Source organism: Tetrao urogallus, assembly GCF_951394365.1.
Source record: "Tetrao urogallus genome assembly, chromosome: 13".
Taxonomy (NCBI): domain Eukaryota; kingdom Metazoa; phylum Chordata; class Aves; order Galliformes; family Phasianidae; genus Tetrao; species Tetrao urogallus.
Window position 1 is genome coordinate 9,844,246 of NC_136826.1, and position 22,554 is coordinate 9,866,799.

At 46.4% G+C, this 22,554-nt stretch overlaps 1 protein-coding gene across 2 annotated transcripts in view; it reads right to left on the reverse strand.

The window, feature by feature from the left end:
• Nucleotides 1–11,120, reverse strand: part of BRWD3 (bromodomain and WD repeat domain containing 3) — a gene marked incomplete at both ends in the record, with an annotated part of 49,818 nt that extends 38,698 nt beyond the window's left edge. For both annotated transcript variants that reach the window (XM_079542085.1, XM_079542084.1), the window contains 5 exons: nt 2,237–2,387; nt 10,453–10,512; nt 10,716–10,745; nt 10,934–10,992; nt 11,084–11,120. In XM_079542085.1, coding sequence (XP_079398211.1) covers nt 2,237–2,387; nt 10,453–10,512; nt 10,716–10,745; nt 10,934–10,992; nt 11,084–11,120 — 337 coding nt within the window. The remainder of the gene's footprint in view (nt 1–2,236; nt 2,388–10,452; nt 10,513–10,715; nt 10,746–10,933; nt 10,993–11,083) is intronic.
• Nucleotides 11,121–22,554: the final 11,434 nt, after the last annotated feature.

A 22,554-nucleotide genomic window follows, 5' to 3' on the forward strand; every position in this document is an offset into this window, starting at 1 on the left:
AAGTAAAATTTATCTTTCTGATTAGTTTGTCAGAAATGTAATGGGGGGAGGCTGTGAAGCTGATTTCTCATTCCTAAGCAATATGACCATAAATGTTTTTAGCTTGTTTTTGCTTCATTTTGGTGAATAGTTTCTAATCTGCTGGTAAGAAAAAGAGAACAAAAAAAGTAGGTGCACATTGTATTAAAGTAACATGAATTCTGGTGTGATTTTAGTCTTTTTGGAATCCCAACACCTACAAGATCTCTCCTTACAAACTGTACATTTGAGAATACGCTCACATACATTTTTTCCCTGAAAAGAGAAGAAGGGATATTTTTTTCAATTGAACTGTTTTCTTGCAATTGGTGGCAATATGCCCTATCTTCAGATACTCCTCTGCACCCCTGTGCCCCTCCCCCCCAAAAGGAGCTATTAAAATGAAGACTGTTTTCTTTAAAGGCACTCCAGCTACACGCTGCCAACTGGCCTCAGAGAGCCTTCTCTCCAGAACAATAGCAATTTTTCTGAGACTGTTCAGAGAGCCTCAGAAATTAGACCTGGACTTCTTCCATTTCTGGCCATCTGGAGGGGAGAAACGAGCTGCCACAGTGAATAAGAGCTGAAAGAGAAGGACAGTGCCACAGATTGGTAGATCCATGTATCAGCACCTCGATCTCTGAACACTGTGTACAGGGTTACGTGACTCAAGAAGACTCCTGAGAGCACCCTCTATTACAGTCCAAACTGTGCCACAGAGCATTCTGATGTTGCATCTTAAAAGCAGCACTTAAACTTCCCCAAATTGATCAAAATAATTGCGAATGCTAACGGTAAATGGAAGCTTCATACTGAAGCACAACTAAGAGTAAAAACAACCAACCCATATGTATCAATTTTGAAAAGGTACACTGTCCCACGCTAGTGAGTGCACACCGAATTGCAGTGTCACAGCAGCTCTTTTCCTGAAGGAAAAAATCCCATAAGTCCAGCAGAATTCTCTTTCCAATGAAGATGTCACTTAAAAAGCACTATACGTCAGCAATTCATCTAGCCTCTGCTCCCTAATTAACCCAGAGACCAGCTCTTAGCATAGATACATTCTTTTCCATGTTTTCTTCTAAGATGCAAAGCAATGTGAAATGAAGAAACGTTTTGCTGCGAACCTCCCTGCAAATCTGAAGTTCTCCAGTTATAACAAAGCATAGATTCACCCCTAAACTTTGGATGAGTGATTGCAGACACCACATGCACCAGGTGACATCAAATGGATTAGCAAGAAGCTACCATCCTGGTTATGCATCTGAGTCTGACTTCACATGCAGAAAATTTAGCGCTCAATTGCCACTGACACAGGAAGGTGCAGCTCTCCACCCCGGCTCTTCTCTCAGGAGGATGCTCCTTTGTCACCTCCAGCACTCTGATCCACGAGCTCATTTAATTCAGTACTTACCATAGCAATACCAAGTTTTGCAACAGTTCAGCTGTGAATCAGCACATCATAGGATCAGACAAGTTCTGGCTCCTACAGGGGAGAAGTGGCAGGGAGGAGGGAAGGGAGGAACCACTCTTTTCAATAGCAAATGGCTCTCAGATCCGCTTAGTTATAACACAAAAGTGTGCTTTCAGGATCACTGTCTCAAGCAGAGCAGTTTTTCAGAAGGACTAGACTGGTGTCCTATTCAAGAAGGGAACAGGGGATTTTGTTCAAATTAACTTCAAGCAAGGACAAGCAGGAAACTATCACCAAAGAACGGCTCACTTTCTCCAACCCTCTAACTGCTGTCCCAAATGCCACCCTACCCTTCAACCTGTCTGTACCGTCAGACAATCAAATAAAGGAATACACCAGTGTGAAAGATAGCCCAGCAAAATATATACTGTGGTAGGTTATTTCAGACACACGCACACGTTTATGCATTTGGAAAAATATGGCTATTTTTCAGGTGGGTCAAATCTCTAATCCAGTTCATCACACTGTTGACACAAATACCAGTCCAACAAGCTAGGGAGGGAAAGGAGAAGTAACAAGATAAGGCAATAATAGACACAGAGATGGCATTCCCAACCAAAGACACAATAACAGGGCCAGCAATAACTGTGTTTTAGCAAGACCACAATAAGTAAGCAGGAGCTGAAAAGCAGAGAAGATAAACCAGGGTTTACACAAACAGATACAGATAACACAATATGGATTGAAACAAAAGGTTTCGTTCCTCAAAACAAAATGCAGACAGACATAAACTGAAAATCTTACCTTTTGCTGCCCTTAACAGAGATTGCCGCCCAACTCCCAGCAAGGTCTGCACACCTAAGACGCTCTGTGGGATTTCCTTGTCTAAAAGTGGCCCGAGTCTCTCACAGATCCTAAGAAGATAATCCGGAGGGATATGTGCATTGACAGCCACCTAAACATACAGACAACACAGGTATCTGAAAATCGGCTCATTTTTACTTCTGCTAGTTTTTATTTATTTATTTATTTTCTATTTTTTTTTAATTCCTATTCAAATATTAAAATTAGTTACTTAAATGATTTCTAAAATGAAGATGGTGAAAGCGTCCTCAAAATTAATTATACCTAAAATATCTTTTAACATGTCACAGAATGTGGAATAAGTCAGACTAGAAAAATCAAGGTAATAACAGCCAGAGTGGTAATTTAGAATGCTCTTTAATAACAAACAAAAGATCCCAGAAACACAGCATTCTCAGTGCATTGGTCTGATCAAATGAAGTATTGCCTGGGGGCTTCTCCAGTCTGTTTTACCCTTCAATTCATTCTTCTCACATGCACTATGTTTTGCTTAGCTGAAAAACCCTTGCCTTACATCACTGTAAGAAGTGCATGTACAAAGCCTGAAAACCCTACATATTATGCTTAGAGCAATACCCAGTCCTTATTTTCTAATTGCTAGGAATAGTAACTTTAAGACCCACATTTGCCAGCTCCTAATTAGTTATCCCGAGAAATCATTCCTCCTTTTCTGCTTTAGACAGAGACTGTTTTCTATGGGGATATGATAGCTTCCCCAGCAGTCTGTCCAAACAGCAAATAAGCTTTGCTGCCATGTCTAGAGTGCTCTGCAGCTGCCTGACTACTACTACACCCACCAGCTGCCAACAAAAATATGCAACATCAGAGTTCATTTGACTCCTTCAACCCAGGATGTAGAGCTACGACCACCTCTTTTCTAAGATCAACAACAGCCAGCCTTTCAACTCGCTGGTACCTGTGATTGAAGACTGAGAAAACACTGAACTAGAACTATTTGCAATTGCTGTATCTGTTGCAACACTATGAAGAATAAGATGATACTAAAAGAGCTTTTTTTGTTTTCCCAAGCCACAAGCTAACGCCAAGTAATACTAAAGCCAACCTGAAAAGGCCAGAACAGCATTCATTGTAAAGAAACAGCAGCAGGCACATGTGTATGCACACACCCACCAGAACACTGCAGTTGTGTCCAGTCGTACCCAACGCTGGTGAGGAGCTCTAAGCACTCTTCAGCAACGCAGGTCCCTTCCCAAAGTGCAGGACAAGTTTTTGCCCAGCTTGACTACTCGATATAGTTTCCCTTGGCATCAGCCCCAGCGCTCATCTATCATACTGCGAACTGTTTCGGCTCCCCAGGCTCAGAGAACATTCAACCCACAGAAGGGAAAGGCACTCTGCAGAGCTGACTGTGATTCAGACAAGCTGATGGAAGAGCTTTCCACCAAAGCTGGTGGAAAGGAGAGAACCGCTTCCTTTAATAGCAGAGCATCACCAGACAGGTCTGGCTACTCTCTTCACCTACACCCACGAGAGAATGCCCCAGAACAGCAGAGGGAGCGGCAGGCAGCTGAAAAGAGGAACAGACAACCACTTAATTGAGGTGTTCTGCCAAAACACTACTGGTTGAGCTGTGTCATCACTGGCGTTATTACCACATGTCATTGGGAAATGGTTCATTCCAATTGGGCAGCAGCAGTGGTGCTACGGGGCCCAGAGCAGTGAGTCATGTTGTACAATGTCACCACCGCAGCGCAGGCAGGATCAGCGCCGTCCCACAAATCCACGAGTGAGATTTTAACCAAACAAATCACAGCCTTTTCTAATGACCCATACAAGGTACTATTTAATTGAAATCACTCAAACACTCCCAATCTGAATGGAAACTCTTACAGAAGAGTAAGGCTTCACCACGCAACCTCTCAGTCACTGCGTGCCAAAGATCTGCAAGGCAAAGCAGAAAGGCAAGCTCCTCCAAAGCCCTGGGCTTTGTAATTCTGCAAGAAACATAAACTTGATAACTACATTAACAAAGGCCCACATCATTAATTTTCTTACTATGAGCATTAAGGAACGAACACCCCGTACCACGAATGTCACCCTATTCTGAGCAGCTTCTGCAGCCAAACTTTTTTTTCCCCAAAACCATACAGGTTCAAAATGATATCAGTACCCAATTGTGCAGCCAGTGAGGTCCAGGATGTAGTTATAAATTGACAATAGTTGGAAACTACATGATATAACAGTAGCCAAAATGAGATACAAGGATTATGTGAACTTTTCTATTTGTTTGTCATTCTTAGCTATTTGTAAATTATAAATATATTTTATATATATATATATACACATATACATACATACAGTACAAAAGGCTTTGTTATCATGTGCTAGCCTCTCTTCACTGTAAGGGAAGGATCTGAAACAAAAGCAATCTAAGGAGAAAATATGCAATGTATTAAATTCAGAGTGCGAAATGCTCTTTTACAGCTCTGATAGTAGCATGTTTCTCAGTCAACAGCTATCCATTCTAGCAGTTATTCAAGCTCCAAAGATTAAAAGAGAGCTGGTAACCAATCCAAAAGCAGAAAAAAACTTTCATTTCAATTTTAGAGTAGAAATCCTCCTCTCTCTGGAAACCTTTCAGAAAGGCCGAACATTCTCTCAGCGTAACACAGCGAAACACATCCCTTTTCACTCAGGAACACACTGTTTGAAGCCTTGCTGCTATTCTATGTCTGGAGAGAGGTGTTGGATTAAGCCTGGCAGCAGATATCCTACTGTGGAGACAGAGCCTGGCTCTACTAACACAAAGCACACGTTATTCAGCAAAAACTGACTGGCTCAGTACATCTATTCAGAAATGGAATGCTACTTGCTTGCATAAAGACCTTTAAGGCAGTTGTCGTTTTTTGGGGGGTTTTTTTGTTTTTTTGTTTGTTTGTTTGTTTTTTGTTTTTTTACAGAACAGCAAAGGGAATGAGCACCAGCACATCTGCAGACCTGCCAGCACTCAAAGATCAAAGATGGATGGGCCAGAACCCCGAGCATGTGGCAGCTATCTGTAGATGCCTGGCGGTGATTTGTCTGGGTGGCCGAGACGCTAAGCAGCTCAGGACACAGACATCTGGCTGCTCCCTGCCAGACCAGGAAAGTTGGTGAACCCAGCACGGAGCCAGAGCTAAAGCAGCACCAGGGAGCTGCCAGATCTCAGCGCTCAGTTTTATTAGACTGTAAACTTTCCTCAGCAACATTTCACGTGGAGCATATTGCACAGACTGGGCGCGTATGTTCCCTTTATTAACACGCCCTGCCCATCAGCTCTGCCACCTGCAATCAGAACCATACCACACTAAAGAAGAAAGGCTGCGTGGCTCTCCTTCCCCTGTCATTTACACGTTTCTACAAACCACAGCAGCCTAAGTGGCCCCTAATCTGTATATTAATATTGTTACTACCAAACAGCTACGCAGGCAGACAGCAGTAGAAGTAAATTCTCATGGAGATTTTTTTCCATAGTAACTTCCAAATAAAACGCTTAAACTGCAGCCTGGAGCAGAACAAGGAATTTTGTTTTCAGGTTCCCAAAAAAACTTGAAACGAAGTTCCTGTCTCTCACCTCTGCGTGAGAGCTGCACATTGATTTTAAAAATCATCCTGAATTGTAAAGCTGCAAACGCATGGCTGAGAAAAAATGAAGACTCCCAGATCACATTTGCATTCAAAGGACAGAAAAAGGCAAAGCTTAACATCAGCTACAGCCACATTTGCTGTGTGGCAAAGAGGTGGGATGCCAAAATTAAACAGCAGTAAGCATATTATCACCTCCTCAAGTGCATTAGAAAATATCTTTAGAATATTAAAAACTATTTTTGAAAAATAAATACAAATTAGAAAAAAAAAAAGCAAGAAACTAGCAAGACAGGCCAAAAACATGCTAAACAAGGAGCTTTTAAAGGACTGTTTTAAAATAACTCAGAAGAGCTGAAGGCATGCTAAGTGAGAGCCAGTTCTACAGACATACTGAGATAAATGATAAAAATGGCTATTGCCTTTATATGAAACAGTCCTATACAGGTGAAAATATCAGAGCATGAGACTGCCAGAACACCGCAGAAATGCTTTCCAATAACCAACTTTGCAGGTCTTACAGACCTAAAAACTCAAGCAATCAAGCAAAGCCAGTATGTCCTAAAAACTCCATGTAAACAGCTCCAAGTGAACTTCATCACAACAGCTTGAACTAATATGCAAATATGCTGCTACACAGATAAGCAGCTGCAAATAAGGAACTATTGCTGAAGTCACGTAAGGGCTAGAAGAAAGTCATACCTCTAAACCTGTTTATGCTCCTGATGTTGGAAGTATTACGACATAATCTCAGACTGCTAAGAAAAGAGTCCTCACTGGGCAGCTAAGACACAGGCAAGAGGCTTGCTGATCCCCGAAACAAACAAAATCCCCTGGAATTACTGCTGACAGTTTCTCCTCCCAAGAACAGTTCAATAAACAGGAAACAAGCAAACAAAAAGCCAACTCATTGTGATTACTACTTATAATGAGATGCCTGTGTTCCCAGGGTCTGGAACGAGATAGCTCTGAAACGCCTCTTCAGGGAAGCCTAGAGAAACATGGCTTCAAAGCACCAACTCCATCTGATGCAAAAGCCGCACAGCAGAGGGAAGGCAGAGAACAACGTGGGCCTTGGAAGGCCCCTTCCCACCAGGTCCTGGGGCAGGCAGGCAGCCGTGCAGCAGCAGCAGATTTCTGACCTCCAGGCAGCCGCACCATGCTGCTCTCATTTGCCAAAATAACAATCAATTAAGAATCAATCGACAGCTCCATCAAAAAGCAGCAGAGGAGACCAGAGGACCAAGACAGCTGAGCAAGCAGGAAATTACTCAAGACCTCAAATATGGAATCTCAACAAAAGAAACCTCAGATACTGGACTTTCATAAGACGTCAACAATATGCATATACACAAAAATTCAAAAGCCATTATCCACTCAATTTCCTCAGGGAGAGTGGGTTGGAACTATCATATAGCAGATGACATTTTCCTGAGGTGACAAAACCACACCACCTCTCTGCTGCTAATGCTGGGATTGGCAATAGCTATAAATAACGGCACCTCAGATTCACAGCTAGTTTTAAATCAATGCAGATGGACGAGGCAGAAACCCAAAGCCAAATCCCATAAGCTGTTCCATACTAGTGCAGCCATCCACAGATACAAATTCTCCACTCAGAGACACCATCCAACAACAGCTGATGTTCTGTTTTTCCTAAAATTAAGCTTAACTTCAGCACAAAGAACAAAACAGCCTTTGCCAGCATAGACAGTCCTTCAGAAAGTTCTTGAAAACCAGAAAAGTCATCTTTATCAGGAATAAACAAAAATAACTTCCAAAAACTGCCCACTGGAGACTGCTCTGATAATCTAAAGCAGCTCAGCTCAACTCGTCTGCTCGGCAGCTGGGTGTACATTAAGCTGCTGTGGTTAATTTAAAATAGAAGTACTAATTGCATGCAAGTTCAACATACCTAAGACCTTCATAATGAAAGTGAGGACCCTCCCCTTTACAAGCATGTTTCATGTCCCAAGACCACCAGCAGCCAATGGCAAAGTAAAAACCGCTTGGAGCAGGCAGACCTTTGGAGCACACCTGGTAGACAGGCAGCCACATGTTGCACATAAAAAGTGCTCCAAAGTGGAAAGAAGCAGGAAACACAAAGGGAACACAAATGCAGAACATGCTCATGTTCTCTGTGTGGCTTCGCTCACCAGATACAGTACTTATGAGTGTATCTTCAACTATTCTCCTGCCTGAGGGTGCCTGACATGTAAAGCGAAGGACTAAGTTCAAATAAGAAAGAAAGAAATCTCTTAACAGAGAGATTTCAGATCTTGACTGAAAGCTTGAGGGAGGTGGGAGTAAACATTAACTAGATAAAAGCCACCTGCTAGGCGATTTGGTTGTTCCATCTTTATCATTTCAGAAAGAACTCAGAGCAATAGCACACTCTACAACAAGAGCATCAACACATTCTTGCAAAAATACCAGCTCTAGACTAAACAGTCAGACAGAGAATAGAAAAACATCAGCAATTAGGACAATAAAGTCTTTGTCAGATTTGCGAGAGCAGAATATTGGGCAAACAAGCAAACAAACCTAACTTCTCCGGGTTTGCAAATCTCTCATTTTGCTCAATTATCTCAGGCCTGCCTGCCCAGTGCAGTTGCAACACAAGGCAAAGATTGTAACTGATTGCCTTTCTGCTTCTCAGTGGTCAAACAAGAGAAATGGGTAGAAAAAAACTCCATCCCTGACTGCTAGCATCAGTAATTAATTTTTTGCTCATTAAGTGAGACAATTAAAGTTAAGTTCAGAGTTTTTTCTTCTCCACAGCCCTAGCTTTGTTCTAAACATTACATTCTAGACATCTAGCTAGCACAGAAGTCAAGTAGTTCAGGTTAATATACAATCATATGTATCCAAAGGTCCAAATTCCAGATTCATCAAACTCTAAGCAGAGTGGGAAAAAGGCTTTCCTGCCACATTCTTGACAGTAAAAGCTTCAGCCTGAGGATTAATTGAAGCTCAGCTCAACCCATATAGCATCAACCTGTCTTGCTGTAATGATTAGCTCGTGGTCCTGTTCCTAACTGATTTATCATGTTAACCAGCTAAACAAAACTAGGAAAGAGATGACAAAAAAAGGATAACTGTTGATTAACTTAAAAGAGAAGAAAAAAAAGATCTTATATTTGGCTTTGATAATTCTATGCTACAAGAAGCAACTTCCCATTAATTCCAAGCCTCATTTTACTCCAGTTTGCTTCCTGCTTCTGAAAGTCTTAAAAACATACATCTTCAGCAGCAGCACCTAACACAGAAGAAAAGGCTTTAATGCTTTCCTAGCCACACCTCACAGAACAAAGTGGAAAAACAGACACAGTGCAACTGATGAAGCAAAATAGTCTGAAATCAGCTTTCACACTGCAGCTGTTAGCACCCTTCACTGCATGCAGGCACAATCTGAACCCAAACTAGCCTGTTGTTAGATTTCAGATGCTCTAGGAAAATCGCACACAGCACTGAGATTTATTGAATGCAGTACTTACTCCATTTCTGCTCACTCAATAAACAGCTCTAGAATTATCCATCACAGGAATGACAAAGCACAATCACCTTAAATTCTCTGTATGTTTCAGAAAGGGAAAGCCAGGAGCACCAATGTCTCAGCTCAATGTCAGGAACTCTCCCACCTGCACCTGAACGCCTAAAATAGTGCTACAATGGAAAACCAACCGCATAGCAAGCTACAGGACAACACTCGTTCTCAAAGCCCGCACCAGCACGGCGCTCTGCGGGGCGGGAGCACGAAGCTCCCCCCGCGTGCGGAGCGGGACGCTCACAGCGCGTTATAGGGCTACAGCCAAGCCGCCAGCTGCAGTGCCAGAGCCGTCACCCGCGGGCAGTGACGATAGGGCCGCTTTTCTCTGCGGCCCTCAGCGGCCGCGCCTTCCCCGGCGCAAGGCAAAGCCGCCCTTCCTCAGCAGCGGGCACCCACGCGGCTTTGACCCACCCGCGCCGGTCTCCCCACATCTATCTCACAGACTTTTTGTGTTTTCAACGCCACGCTTCCCAAGCGGGGCCCGGCGCAGGCCGCGCCCGCAGGCCTAACGCCGCGGGGCGGCCCCGCAGTTCCGCACCCCTCGCCGCCGCCGCCGCCGCCGCCGCCCCCGGCCCACGCTCGCCGCCCGCCCCCTCAGCGCCCCGCGGGCCGGGCCAGACCCTCGGCTCCCGGCCCCGCGCCCCCTGCCACCCCCACCAGTTCCTCTGCGGCGCCGGAGCCAATCAGCCGCCTCCTCGCATCGCCGCTCGCGCCGCTCCGGCTTGTAAGGCGCGGCGCCATTCGCCAGGCCGGGCCCCGGTACGTGCCCTCAGATAACCCGCCCCGGCCCCACAATAGCGCGTCGCGGTCAGTCCCCCGGCTGTCCCCGCCGCCCCCATCCTGTTAACCAAACCCCCCCCCCCCTCCCCTCCTCACCCGGCCCGGCTTCACCGCCCCGCCGTGCCCCCGTTGCCCCGGCCCGGTGGCGGCCTGGGGCCAGGGGGGCGAAGCCGTCGGGCGGGGCGGGGGTAGCGCAGAGTGTGGCGGGGACGCGGGGCAGCCGCCGGCGCGAGGGGCTCACCAGGTCCTCGAAGCTGCGGCGGTGCTCCTTGCCCTGCCAGTCCAGGCGCCGGGGGATCAGCTGCGGGAGGGAGACGGGGAGAGAGAGAGAGAGCGGGAGGAGGGACGGAGCCGGAGGTCAGACCCCTCCCCGGGCGGCCGAGGGCAGCCGGCTCCGCTCCGCGCCCCCCGGCCCCGGCCGCACCGCGGCCCCGGCCGCACCGCGCTGCACGGCCCCGCAGTGCCGGGAGGGGCCGGGCCGGGCCGGGCAGCGCCGTCCCTTACCTGGTGCTCCTCCAGCTCCTCCACCAGCACCTGGGGACACACACAGCACGCACACAAAGGACGTGAGTCCGGAGCCCGCAGCGCGGCCCCGTGCCCCCCTAGCCCCCGCCCGCCCGCTGCTGACCTGCCCCGTCCCTTCTGCTTCCCTTCCCGGCTCCTCTCCCCGTCCCGTCCCGTTCCTTTTCCTCCCTCCCGGCCCGGCCGGCAGCCCCGCTCACCTGGGCGGATTTCTTGCAGGGTCCGGACTGCAGGAACCTGGCGATCAGGTAATAGAGCTCTGCGCCGGGACAGGAAGGGGGACGGGAAAAGGGGACACGGTTACAAAGCGGGCGGACGGCGGCGGAGCCCCCGCGGCCAGCGCTACCCACCGGCTTCCAGCTGGGTCGGGGCGGCCGCCGTCGCCATCCTCCTCAGGAGGCCCGAGGGGGAGGGGAGGTGGCGGATCGCGCCCCGCGCACTCGGCGCTCCTACAGCAGCCGAACGCCCATGGAGGAGCCCCGCTGCCCGTGCGCGGCGTTCGCCCCGCTGCCGTTCTCCGCCGGCTTCATGGCATCGCCGTTCGCCCCATAGATAGCCCGGCCCGGAGAAGGCGACCGCCGAGCTGGGTGCAGGGAGCGCCGCCGGCCGCGCGAGGGCGGTGCGGAGCGGTTGCGGGCAGCGGGGAAGCGGCGGGGCGGAAGGGCCGGGCGGTGACGCGCGGCGGAGGGCCGGGGCGCGGGGAGGGCGCGCTGAGGCCTGTGGGCCCCGGCGGCCTGCGGGTGTGCGTGTGGAAAGCGCGAGAAAACGGAGCCGTGCCAGCGCCGCCGCGGGGAGAAGGGCAAAGCTGAGCGGCGTTCGTGCGGGTGGGAAGGGGCAGGGCGAGGGCCGAGGGCCGCTCTGCTGGAGGGCCTGGCCGAGAGAAAAAGGGCGGGTGAAGTGTTTTACTCGATTTTATCAGCGTGTAACAAACCGAGGGCGCAGGAAATAAACTTCAGTTGTGCTCGTGGAGTTGTCTCCTCTGTGAAAAAGAATCTGTTTAATCCTCCGAAAACACAGGAAGTGCTGGATTTTGGATACCCAGAGGTGTCCTTGCGCACCTCACACTGACTGCCACAAACACAAAGGGGCTCCAGGCAGAATGCTGGGTTTGGGGCACCTGCAGAGCACCCTTGTGAAAGCATAAATGAGAAGTCTGCCGTAAACACGAAGGTCCTCAAGACAGCGTTCAATTCCAGATGCCCAGGCTGTGCCCTCATATTAACATAAATGGGAACTGACAGCCATCAGTACGTGACACCTGTCATTGTCAGCACCTCACAGGATTTCGGTATGGCTGCTCTTGTGTGGTCCCCAGTATACCACAGGGACAAGGCAATGTGGTAGAGAAGGAATTGGGCTGCGGTGGCTTTGCTAGATTGGGTATTTCTCATCATAGAAATAGATGAGAAATAAGATCATAGAAATAGGATCACAGAAGAGCCCGAGTTGGAGGGGATCCACAAGGATCGTTGAGCCCAGCTCCTGCACTCGTCTTAGCTCACAGCCAGTGCTTCGGGAGCTGAATCACAATTATTTCCTCCCAGTGTCCAGGAAATAAAGACATGGATGATGCTGCACCTGTTCTCTTCAAAGAAAATTCTGTGCAATATCGATCTCCATAGACATTCTTGAGGGAAACAAGTAATTTTTCCAGAAGTATCCTGTCCAAGCTTCAGAAATGTATTTCACTTCAGCAATAACTTGCTAAAATATTAAGTGAATTGTCAACATTCCTTAATATACAATTGTTTTGCTGCCATAAATACCTGATGTTTGGTGTTAGAATTTCCTGATTCTTTGCAGGGTAACAACCACTGTCATAACTGAAAAACAAAGGATTAAGACAACTGATCTTCATGCTTTGAATACCAAGAGCTGAATCATAGTAAATTGATGCAGTTGAAACATTAAGGATAAATTCATTTTCACATATATTTATAGTGTATATGCATGACTGGACACTGTGGAGTGCCATTTCGGAGTTCTTCCTGCTGTTACCACAAGGATGCAGCCCAGCCTGCTCTCAGGATGCTTCAGGGTACCGAAACAAGTCAGGTGTGTGACATCCAGCTGCTCTGCATGCCTCGCCTACATCTTAATACAGGTGTGGAAGTTGTTTGTGGTAGGCGCTTGGATTAGCTGGCTGAGGCATAGACTTCATTTTCTTCTTTGTCCTCCAAAGCTCTCAAGCTGCTAACGAGAATTTAAATAGCCAAAATAAATAAATAAAGCATCCCTGCTTACCATCATAGCTCTTAGAATTTTTTATAAGGCCGATTCATAGTTATCACTTAAAGAGATGTAGGGAGCCACCTTCCTAAGCTGTTACCTCAGCTCTGGGGGCTTTCCATTACTAACAAGCCTTTGAAGTTAGTCCTGCTGTTCCTGTGGGAGTTTGGGTGTAAAATAGTTCTGGAAACAAATTACCTTCTGGGAAAAGAGCCTTCTGATATTCTGTATCTTTAGAAGCGATATTTCTCTCTCGTCAGAACTGATAATTGCAAGCTCATCTTATTATGTATGCTAGGAATTCAAAGGAAAAACATAGATAAGAGTATTGTAATATGTTTTGAAAGTGCACATCAATCTTTCTGAGCTAAATTTAATTCTGTGTCAGGAGAAAACACAGCACAATAAACATTGTGTAGCACCAGGGCCTCCTGTGTTCTAGTGGTAACAGTTACCTAATATATTCTTGATGGATACGGTGTGTTTCTTTGCCCCCCCCCCCCCCCCCCGGCTGAGGTCTTGCCGAACCTTTCTCCTCACAATTTGCCTTTATTTGAGCGTGGAGGCAGTAGCATATAAGCTGCACCACCACAAAAAGGCAGGATTATTCTTTCTGGGCCTATCCAGAGCCAGTGGGAATTCCTACAGGAACTGAAATGGGCTCTCAAATTGAAAGCCAAAATAGAAAATGTTCCCAAACGAAGCTCCTCTGTCCCTTGCGTGTGTCCTTCCCACACCATTCACACTGGAAGCCTTGCTGCATGCCTAGATGCTTACACAAACAGGTTCTTACAGCTCAAAACTCAGAGGTGCTCCTTAATGCAAAGGCTGTGCCCTCGTTGAAGCCTAGGCTGATTCATGCGTCAACAAGAAAGGAGCACATTAATAACTATGCAGCTATTTGTTAGCTATGTGTTGCAGACTATGGGTGTACAGACCACAGCCTGCATCCAGGCTGAACACAAACAGCTCATTAGTCATGCCTGGAGCAGCCATTGGATAGCTTCCCTTGGCCAGGCTCCTTCAGAGCAATTAGGGCTGGGGTTTCCATCTCCGCAGTGACCCCCAGCCTTCTTCCTGTGTTGCTGATCCTGTGGCTCCACAGCTTCATGTTGTTAACATTCTCCCAGTTGCTTTATGATCCCCTAGGGTTGCTCAAAGCACTGTGATCAATAGATCTTCCTGCTTCTTCTGAGCTCTCCCCTTAAGGACTTGTCTTTCTGGTGAGTAATGCCCATCTTCAGGTGCGCCTTTCATTCCCTGGGAGCTCCGTGCCACAGCACACTGCAGCCATACACAGATAGATCTGCAGCTCCATGACTCATCTCTTTCTGGATCCTCTGCATCCAAGAAGCATCGTTCTGGACAGCAATAGTAAATCTCCTAGTGAAAGGCAGATTTGATGCTAGTGCTTATTCACGTTTCTCCAAAGCAGAATTCTGTTATATAAATGCCAACAGCAGCAGTGGCGCTTACTGCTGGAGAGGAACATACTGATACAACGGTCTTTGCTGGTGATCAACAGATGCACTCAAAAGCAGAGATGCTTTGAGGAAGAAGCTACGCTGTGAGTTTCTTTCCATGCTTGCTCTTTTTTACATAATAGTAATAGTAGTAATAATAATAACAATGAAGGAATGCCTTTGAAGCATTTTGAGTAGAAATCTGTAGATAAAACTTTAATCTACACATTGTCCCACAAAAAAAATCAGTCTCATTCTGCTATGGCCAAACTTGTCAAATGTTGCAGGGTCACCTCCCTCTCCCAGACAGAGCGCAGATCATCACAAAGCATTCTGATCTGTAGAAAGCAGGAAGGGTGGATAATGAGTGCTGAACACGTAGGGAGGAAAATCATGACAAATATGGTGAAAGAGATCTTGTTGAGGTTCCAGATATAAGTCATAGGTGAAGCTGACTCGGGAGATTTTAATTTCCTGCATACGTGTGCATTTTTCATACTTTCACAGACTCAGTTCTATCTTTCTGCCCTCTTACTGATATTGCTTGGTACTAATAAGTACCCTGGTTCCCCAGCATAACATCTCTGTATATGCATCTTACTCCAAGTGAGAACCTGCAGGGGAAAAAATCTCAGAAAAATGCCTCCTCCTTGTGCCATTGTACAGTTAACTTACCAAAAACACTCTTAATATTAAATAAATATGATTAACCTAGTGCACTTAACCCTCTGAAAACCTTGGTTCTGGCAACTCTCACGTCAAACACCCACTGTTTCTGCCCATTTGATATTGCAAAAACCTCTCAAAAAAGCCCTATTTTGCTTTCCTCACTCCAGAGGTCACCCAGTCCCCACCCTGCACAGAGCAGACCTAAAATATCACGTTTGACCAGGCAAGTCTGAACACCTCCAAGGAAGGAAGATTGCCCAACTTTCTGGGCAACCCAACCCCTTCCAGTCTGACCATCCTTGTGATCCAGAATCATTTCCTTATCTGGACTTCTCATGTTCCAGCTTGTGTCTGCCACCTCTCACTGTAGTGCTGTAGTTGAGAGGACATGCAAGTAGACAGGATTTACCTCGCCTTAATTTCACTGCTACACTAAATTATCTTATCCTTACTCAGCTTGTAACACCAAATGAGTGTCTCTCTTATTTTATTTATTGTTATACATTCTAGATGAGTCAAATTCTGCTTTCTGTTTTCTAGCTTTAGCATACTGTCAGGACATGCCTGGTAGAGGTTTTCCACAACCAGACAGAGATACTGCACAGCTGCATTGGAACCATGCAGGTGTGCAGGGTTGTACCTGGGCTGTACCTTTCCTCTCCAGTAATTGTATATGGGAATGCATGTATCTGAATCCCTTTGGATGTAGAGTACAAGAGGTTAAGCATTTTTTTTACTTTTTTGACTATTTATTATCCATTTTTTAATGTGCTTTCTGCTAATCTTGGGTCTTTCCTTATGCAGCCAGGTGAGACACAAGTATACTCATTGTTCCTGAGATGAAATCCAAGTTTTTCTGTAACTGATACAAAAATAAGTGCTATTTAGAAGCAGTTTCAGAACTGGTGCTTTGTACTATACTGCTGAAACCAAGTATAGGTATTGAAAAGTCAAGGCTTACTTTAGGATGGTATCAAAATGCAGTAACCTCAAAATGAAATTTTGGTGTTGTAGTTTGTTTAAGTAAATAAGAGGTGCTAGATTATTAACAAAATGGACGAATTTGCTTGCGTGCAGAGGTGCTGTGTGCCGATGAACATCCTCTCTTGACAAAGAAATCTCCTTTTCGCAGTTTTTTCTCTTGACGACATCTGTTAAATAACAATCCGGTACCTGCTGGTGGTTATGTAAGGTGTGCTGTAGGATCTTCTTTTTACGTATCCGATCATCTCACTTCTGCATCCCTCTGCTCTGCCCTCTGGGTGGTGCTCCATAACCGAGAGTTCCGTGCAGCACTATCCCACAGGAAAGGCTGTTGGGAAACAGTGCAACACTCTCTTTTGTTTCTAAATTCCATCTTAAAATAGTTCGTCTAAGTTCAGAGATTTGTTCTGTGTGATGGAAATGCGGCGTCTCTTCCTCTGGTGAAGCTGCAAATCCATTTGCTAGCACACAAGGTGCCACCTGTCTGGAACAGGATCAGCTGTTACTCTGCCGACCGATCCATATCTCATATTTCTTATGGCAGCCATTAACTGCAGTTAGCTGCTGCTCTGCTGGGAGGTATGTACATCACCCGTACCACTGCCTAACTTCTATTTGCTTCATTTTCAAACAAATTAATTCTCTCTGAACATTATGTAAACTGTTTTAGATACAAATAAATGCAAAATTTCAAATATGGATGGAATGCATACAAAAACAGGCAACAGCAGCCTGCGTGCCGATGTGCCCATAGCTCTGTAAACAGAAGAACCAGGTGAATAATGCCAGCACACGGTGAAATCTGCCACAGCATCACTGAATCTCAGCACTACCCCTGAAGGTGCCTATAACTCATCAAGTTCTCTAAGCAAGAAAATTACCTACAGCTGCAAGTGACGAGACAGCTTTCCTCACTGGTGGTGTTGCAGTGGCAGTGCCCACATCTGTAGCTCCGGATCGGATGCTGCCTCGCCAGGAGCGTGGGTTGGTGCGAGCCCTCTGCACGCAGCGTTCTGCAGCTGCTGAGCGCGGTGCTCATGCAAATGGCTCCTGCTCTGCTCGCTCCGGGGACGATGCGCACAAAGGGCTCTCCTCAGAAATGCTACCTGACATTTCCCGGCTGAGATCATTCAACAACATTCACGTCTTGCTGAATCCTTTTTTGTTTGTTTGCTTGTTTTTTAATTTGCAGGGCCTGATCCTGCATCTTCAGCTTTTCCTGCTGGGGTGCCCATAGCTTTGCAGCCAGTCTGGGCACACAGTGTCTGCCTGCGTGGCTCAGAATTCATCATGTCTGTCCCCGCAGAGCTGGGAATGCAAATGCTGCTGTTACTCCATCCACCAAGTCGCTGACACCCCTCTATCCTTTCTCTTCTACATTGTCGGAATTTTTGCATTTTGATGTGGTTTTACAAAAGTAATGGGTATTTTTGTGAACGACCCCACCAAGTTCTAAGAGTTTTTTAAAGTGCTGGTTTTATTTAAATAAAAACATACATTAATTTTCTAAATATATTTTCTAAATATATTCATCAATATCCATAACATGTAAACATTGTTAATAAGCTGATACCCATTTAGTACAGTCTTATAAAAATAGAAATTAAACATGAATAAGCACACAAGGTGATAAATTAGAAAACTGCCTTGCTGTTTGCCCACAGCAGGAAGAGTTAAGAGTAAGAGTTTCTAACAGATTTCCAAAGCCACTGATAAAGCTGCTGGGCAGGGGCCTGCACCACATCCTCTTTTGTGTGTCCCCTCCAAAAAGCAAAAGCCCAATCCTACTCACTCAAGGCAGCTCCAAGCCCCACTCTCTTCTGTTGTCCTCTACCTTTTCTCACGCTGCTGTCCCCATTTTGAGATGGGAGGACTGAAACTGCAGTTTGTTTTCACTGGCATCACAACACTTGTTTTTATTTGTTTCCCATTCCCTCCTGTTTGCCTTTGACTATCTCTGAGCATCATGTATGGCACTGCAGAACGATCAGCACAATGAAGCCAGCATCTCCTCATTAAATTGTCATAGTTCAGAGCCCAGTTCTATTTATCTGTAGCTTCCATTGGTATTAATTTGTATTATCCTTGTTTAGTTTCATTTTTTGTTCCATTCCTTCAGTATCAGGCTTGCTATGGCCAATGAGCTTCAAACTAATCAGGTAGTCAGGCAGTTCATGTCTGAGCCCTCCTCTAGGACTTTTTTTGCCATTCCATACTGGAATTTGGTTGCCATTAATTTTATTTATTCAGCTTAAGGACTTCTCTGCTGATCTTCATTGTGAGGAAACTTCTCAATCTCATTCCTCTTAAGAGGACTTTGATTTGGAAACCTCCATCAATTCCTCTGTAGGAAACAGTGACTCTCATAGAATCATAGAAGGTTCGAAAGGACCACTAAGATCCCCAAGTCCAACCCCATCCCACCATGCCCATAGCCACGTCCCTCAGTGCCACATCTCTACAGTTCCAGAACACCTCTGGGGATGGTGACTCCACCACCTTCCTGGACAATTATTTCATTTAGCTCTTGAACTCTCATCATTTAGTGGATGGATACACTCTTTTATAGCATTCCAGCTTCTTGTTAATTTTCTTATTTTTTGGAAATACTCTTTTTCTTTTTTTCTTTTTTTTTTAAACATTCTCAGGAGTTCAATTTTCAAAATCTCCCACCGTCGACTTGTTTTTTTTTTTTTGTTAGTTTGTTTTTTTGCCTCAACTGATGAGAGCTTTAGAAACAGCTTGCTAGTACGTGTGTTTTCTTTCTTATCTCCATTTAAAGATGGCTCACGTTTTTGGGATGTCCCATAAAGCTTTTCTTGATAGAATAAATAATATAATTTAATGTCTGGTGAAGTGTTTTTCAACACCTCCAAATACTTACCCTCTTGTCTCTTTTATGCCAATAAAGAAAGCTTTTCTGTAGAGTTTATGAGATCCATGAGCTCTATGTGGCTGAAAACTCTCCTGGTGTGTGATGAGAAATAGCATGGAAGACTGAAAGATGTGGGGTGAGGCTGTGAAAGGCAAATGAGAGCCTTACAGACAGACTTCCAGCCATCCACACTTATTTTCATGAGGCATTACATCCTTACTGCTGGGCTGTGAGAAGTGAGGAAGGCAATTGCACAGGCTATATGTGAAAAAACAAAAGCATCTTTTTGTTCTGCACATTCTTGGGCAGTTTGCTGAACTACAGGAGCCCTGCCATGTTCCTGCTGAGGTCTCCTGCTCTCTCTGTGATGTCTGTGGACACCCTTCTGTCTTCTCTGTCAGTGAGGTAGATCTCAGCCTCTTAATATTTTTTTCTTCCTTTGTTCTTTTCTCCTCATTGGATGACCTGGTTCCCTACAGACAGCATCTTTCTAATCCTGACCTCTTCCAAACCCCTTCTTCTCATCTTAGCTTTGTTGCTGCTGCATGCCAGCTGCCTCAGACACTCTGGCCCTTACATTGGCACTTTTTGTCTCTGCTGCAACCTTCTGAGATGCTCCCAGGATGGCTCAGCATCACCTCATCTTGCAGCAGCTTCACCCAGTTCTTGCTAGGAGCAAATTGCTCGTGGCACAGCCATGAAGTTTTGGGAGCCCAAAGGCACGTCTCACGTGGTACCCTTCAGAAGGAGCCATGAGCTGTCCCCACAGCCCAAATCCAGCTTAGAATGTTGGCAGAGGGAGGAAGCCTTCTGCTCATGGTTAGATATTCATTTGGGCAATTTGCAGGCAGACTCTGAACTCCCTTCCCCATATCCCTGCTGCAGCCCCGGGATCCGACCACATCTGGGCTGACGGTTTGCTGGGTTTGACAATGTGAGCGCAGTAAATAGGCTGCTCAGCACTGCCAGCCATTTCCCTCCAATGGCTGCAAAATAAATGGTGGGATGTATTCCAGTGCAGTGCTGCAACCACCCAAAATACCACTATAAAATTCACAGGCACAAAATAGAGTGAGTGCATTAAGCAAGGCTTAGGGGGATTATCGAATTAAATCGGTGCCCTCTCCACCCTTCCCCCAGTCAAAGATATTAGGAATCGAAATACAAAAAAGGGTGTTAATACAGCACAATGGGCTCCACTAAAACCTATAAAAGCAGAGAAACTCATTGTCGAGGCTGTTGCTTTCTTCCAGGCTCCTATTGTGTTTGGGCACAACGATTCTGCCGGGAATGGGAGGGCTGTGCGTGGGTAATCCTGGGAGCCACCACAGCCCTAAGCTGCACCGGTGGCATTCCCCCACAGAAAGGAAACGTCACAGGGCTGTGTGCCCCCAGCACTGCTGTCTGCTGCTCTGCCTGCATCATCCCTGCAGCCACACAGCCCTGCGGTTGTCATCTGCTGCCTGCATCTCAGCAAGGCTTGCAGCACCCACGGGTCTGCTGCGTGCACGCAGCCTCTGTTTGTTAATCCAAACGGGGCTTATTCAGAATTAAAAAACGAAAGCAAGCAAACAAACAAAGCGAGCAAAAAAAGCCTTTAAACGTGATCTACGTGAACAGCTTATGGTGGTGCAGCAGAACAGCCGCCCAGCACGCAGCCATAGCTATGCTGCGGCGTCACGGAGAGGGTTTTAGGTTAATGTGTGGCCCTCTGTGCCTGCTTTAATTTAGAGAAGTACAGAAAAAAATAATTCTGAATTTAACATTAAATATTTTAATAACTTAATGATACGAATTATAGACTCACCAAGGTTGGAAAAGACCTCCAAGATCTTCTAGTCCAACTGTCCACTGACCACCAGTGTTTCTCCACTAAATCATATCCCTCAGTACAACATCTAAATGGTTCTCGAACACCTCCAGGGATGGTGACTCCATCCCAACCCTGGGCAGCCCATTCCAGTGCCTCACCACTCCTTTGGTGAATACATTTTTCCTATTTTCCAACCTGAACCTCCCCTAGTGTAACTTAAGGCAGGTACCTATCATGCTGTCACTGCTACTGGGGAGAAGGGGCCAACCCCCACCCCCTGCCTTTCAGGCAGCTGTAGAGATCAATAAGGTCTCCCCTGAGCCTCCTCTTTCCAGACAGAACAATCCCAGTTCCTTTAGCCGTTCCCCATAAGACCTGTGCTCCAGACCCTTCACATTTCCATTGCCCTTCTCTGGACACGCTCCAGCACTTTGATGTCTTTCTTGTAGTGAGGGCCCCAAAATTGAGCACACCACTTGGCAGTGCTGAATACAGAGGGATGATCGATTCCCTGCTCCTGCTGGCTGCACCATTTCTGATACAATCCAGGATGCCATTGGCTTTCTTGGCCACTTGGCACACTGCTGGCTGATGTTCAGCTGAGCTCTGACCAGCGCCTCCAGGTCCATTTCTCCCACACAGCCTTCCAGTTGCTCGGCCTAACTGCAGGACCTGGCACTTGGTTGTGTTGAAGCTCATCCCATCGGCGTCAGCCCAGCAATCCCGTCTGTCCAGATCAAATGATTTAGATATGACGAGGTTAAATATTTAATACACAAATACTTAAAATCAAATTTTAATCCCTAGTACATGTACAGAATACCTATCACCCAAATGTGCACAGAACCGTTCCCTTACCAGGGAATCCCTTTTCCTTGTGCCTTTCTTAATGCTATCACAGACCCCCGTAATGCATGTCCGGCAGTGTTTAAAGCAGAGTAATAAAATAAATTCATTGGGCCTGGGATCTGCAGAGCAAGGAAATGAGACACCTGTGTGGCAGCAAATGGGATTTTCGGGACTCTGTGCTCTCTGGGGAACACACAGGTTTCGTTGCTGCATGTGCACCAGTGCCCGGAGGGAGAGCTACGGGCACAGCCAGAAAAGCATTGTTAATAAGCGCTAATTAGTAAAGCCACCAGGGTTCCTTTGACCTTACTGCAAAGCTGCACTGCGAGGTGTGGGGTGGAAGGATGAGAAGAGAGCAGAATCTCTGGGTGGGAGCCCTGTGCTCCCCCATGGCCCCCCTCTGCCTGCATGCTGCGGCGCAGCTCAGTGCGGCTCTGTGCTGGGCTCGGGGTGCTGCCTGCGTGTGACAGCATGGCCTGGGAGAAAACCAAAGCTGCGGCTTTCCAAACACGAGTAATATTGCTATGGCAACAAAGGAACTCACCTGAAAATGAAATGTGTGCTGGAAAGCAGCCCTACGTATTTAGGGAGCAGAAAAAGACAGATCCTCGTTTATTTTTTTTAGCTTTCCTGAACTCTTGACCTATTAAAAAAATCAATTTCTATCCAAGATAAAACATAAACCGAACATGACCCAACCTCTACCGCTGAAAGAAGCTCCATTCTTTTAAACAGCAGCCCTGAGGTCACCACCTGGATCACCCCACGTCCCCCACGTCTTCTCCACGTTGATGAGGCTGCCAAAGCCCAGCAGCATTCCCATCTCTCAGGCAGCCTCTCATTAAGGTTGGGACCACCAAGACGGACCGCCAGCCCACCATGCTGTGTCAGCGCCACACCTCCGTGCTCCTTGGCATACCCAGATTACCACCAAGGACA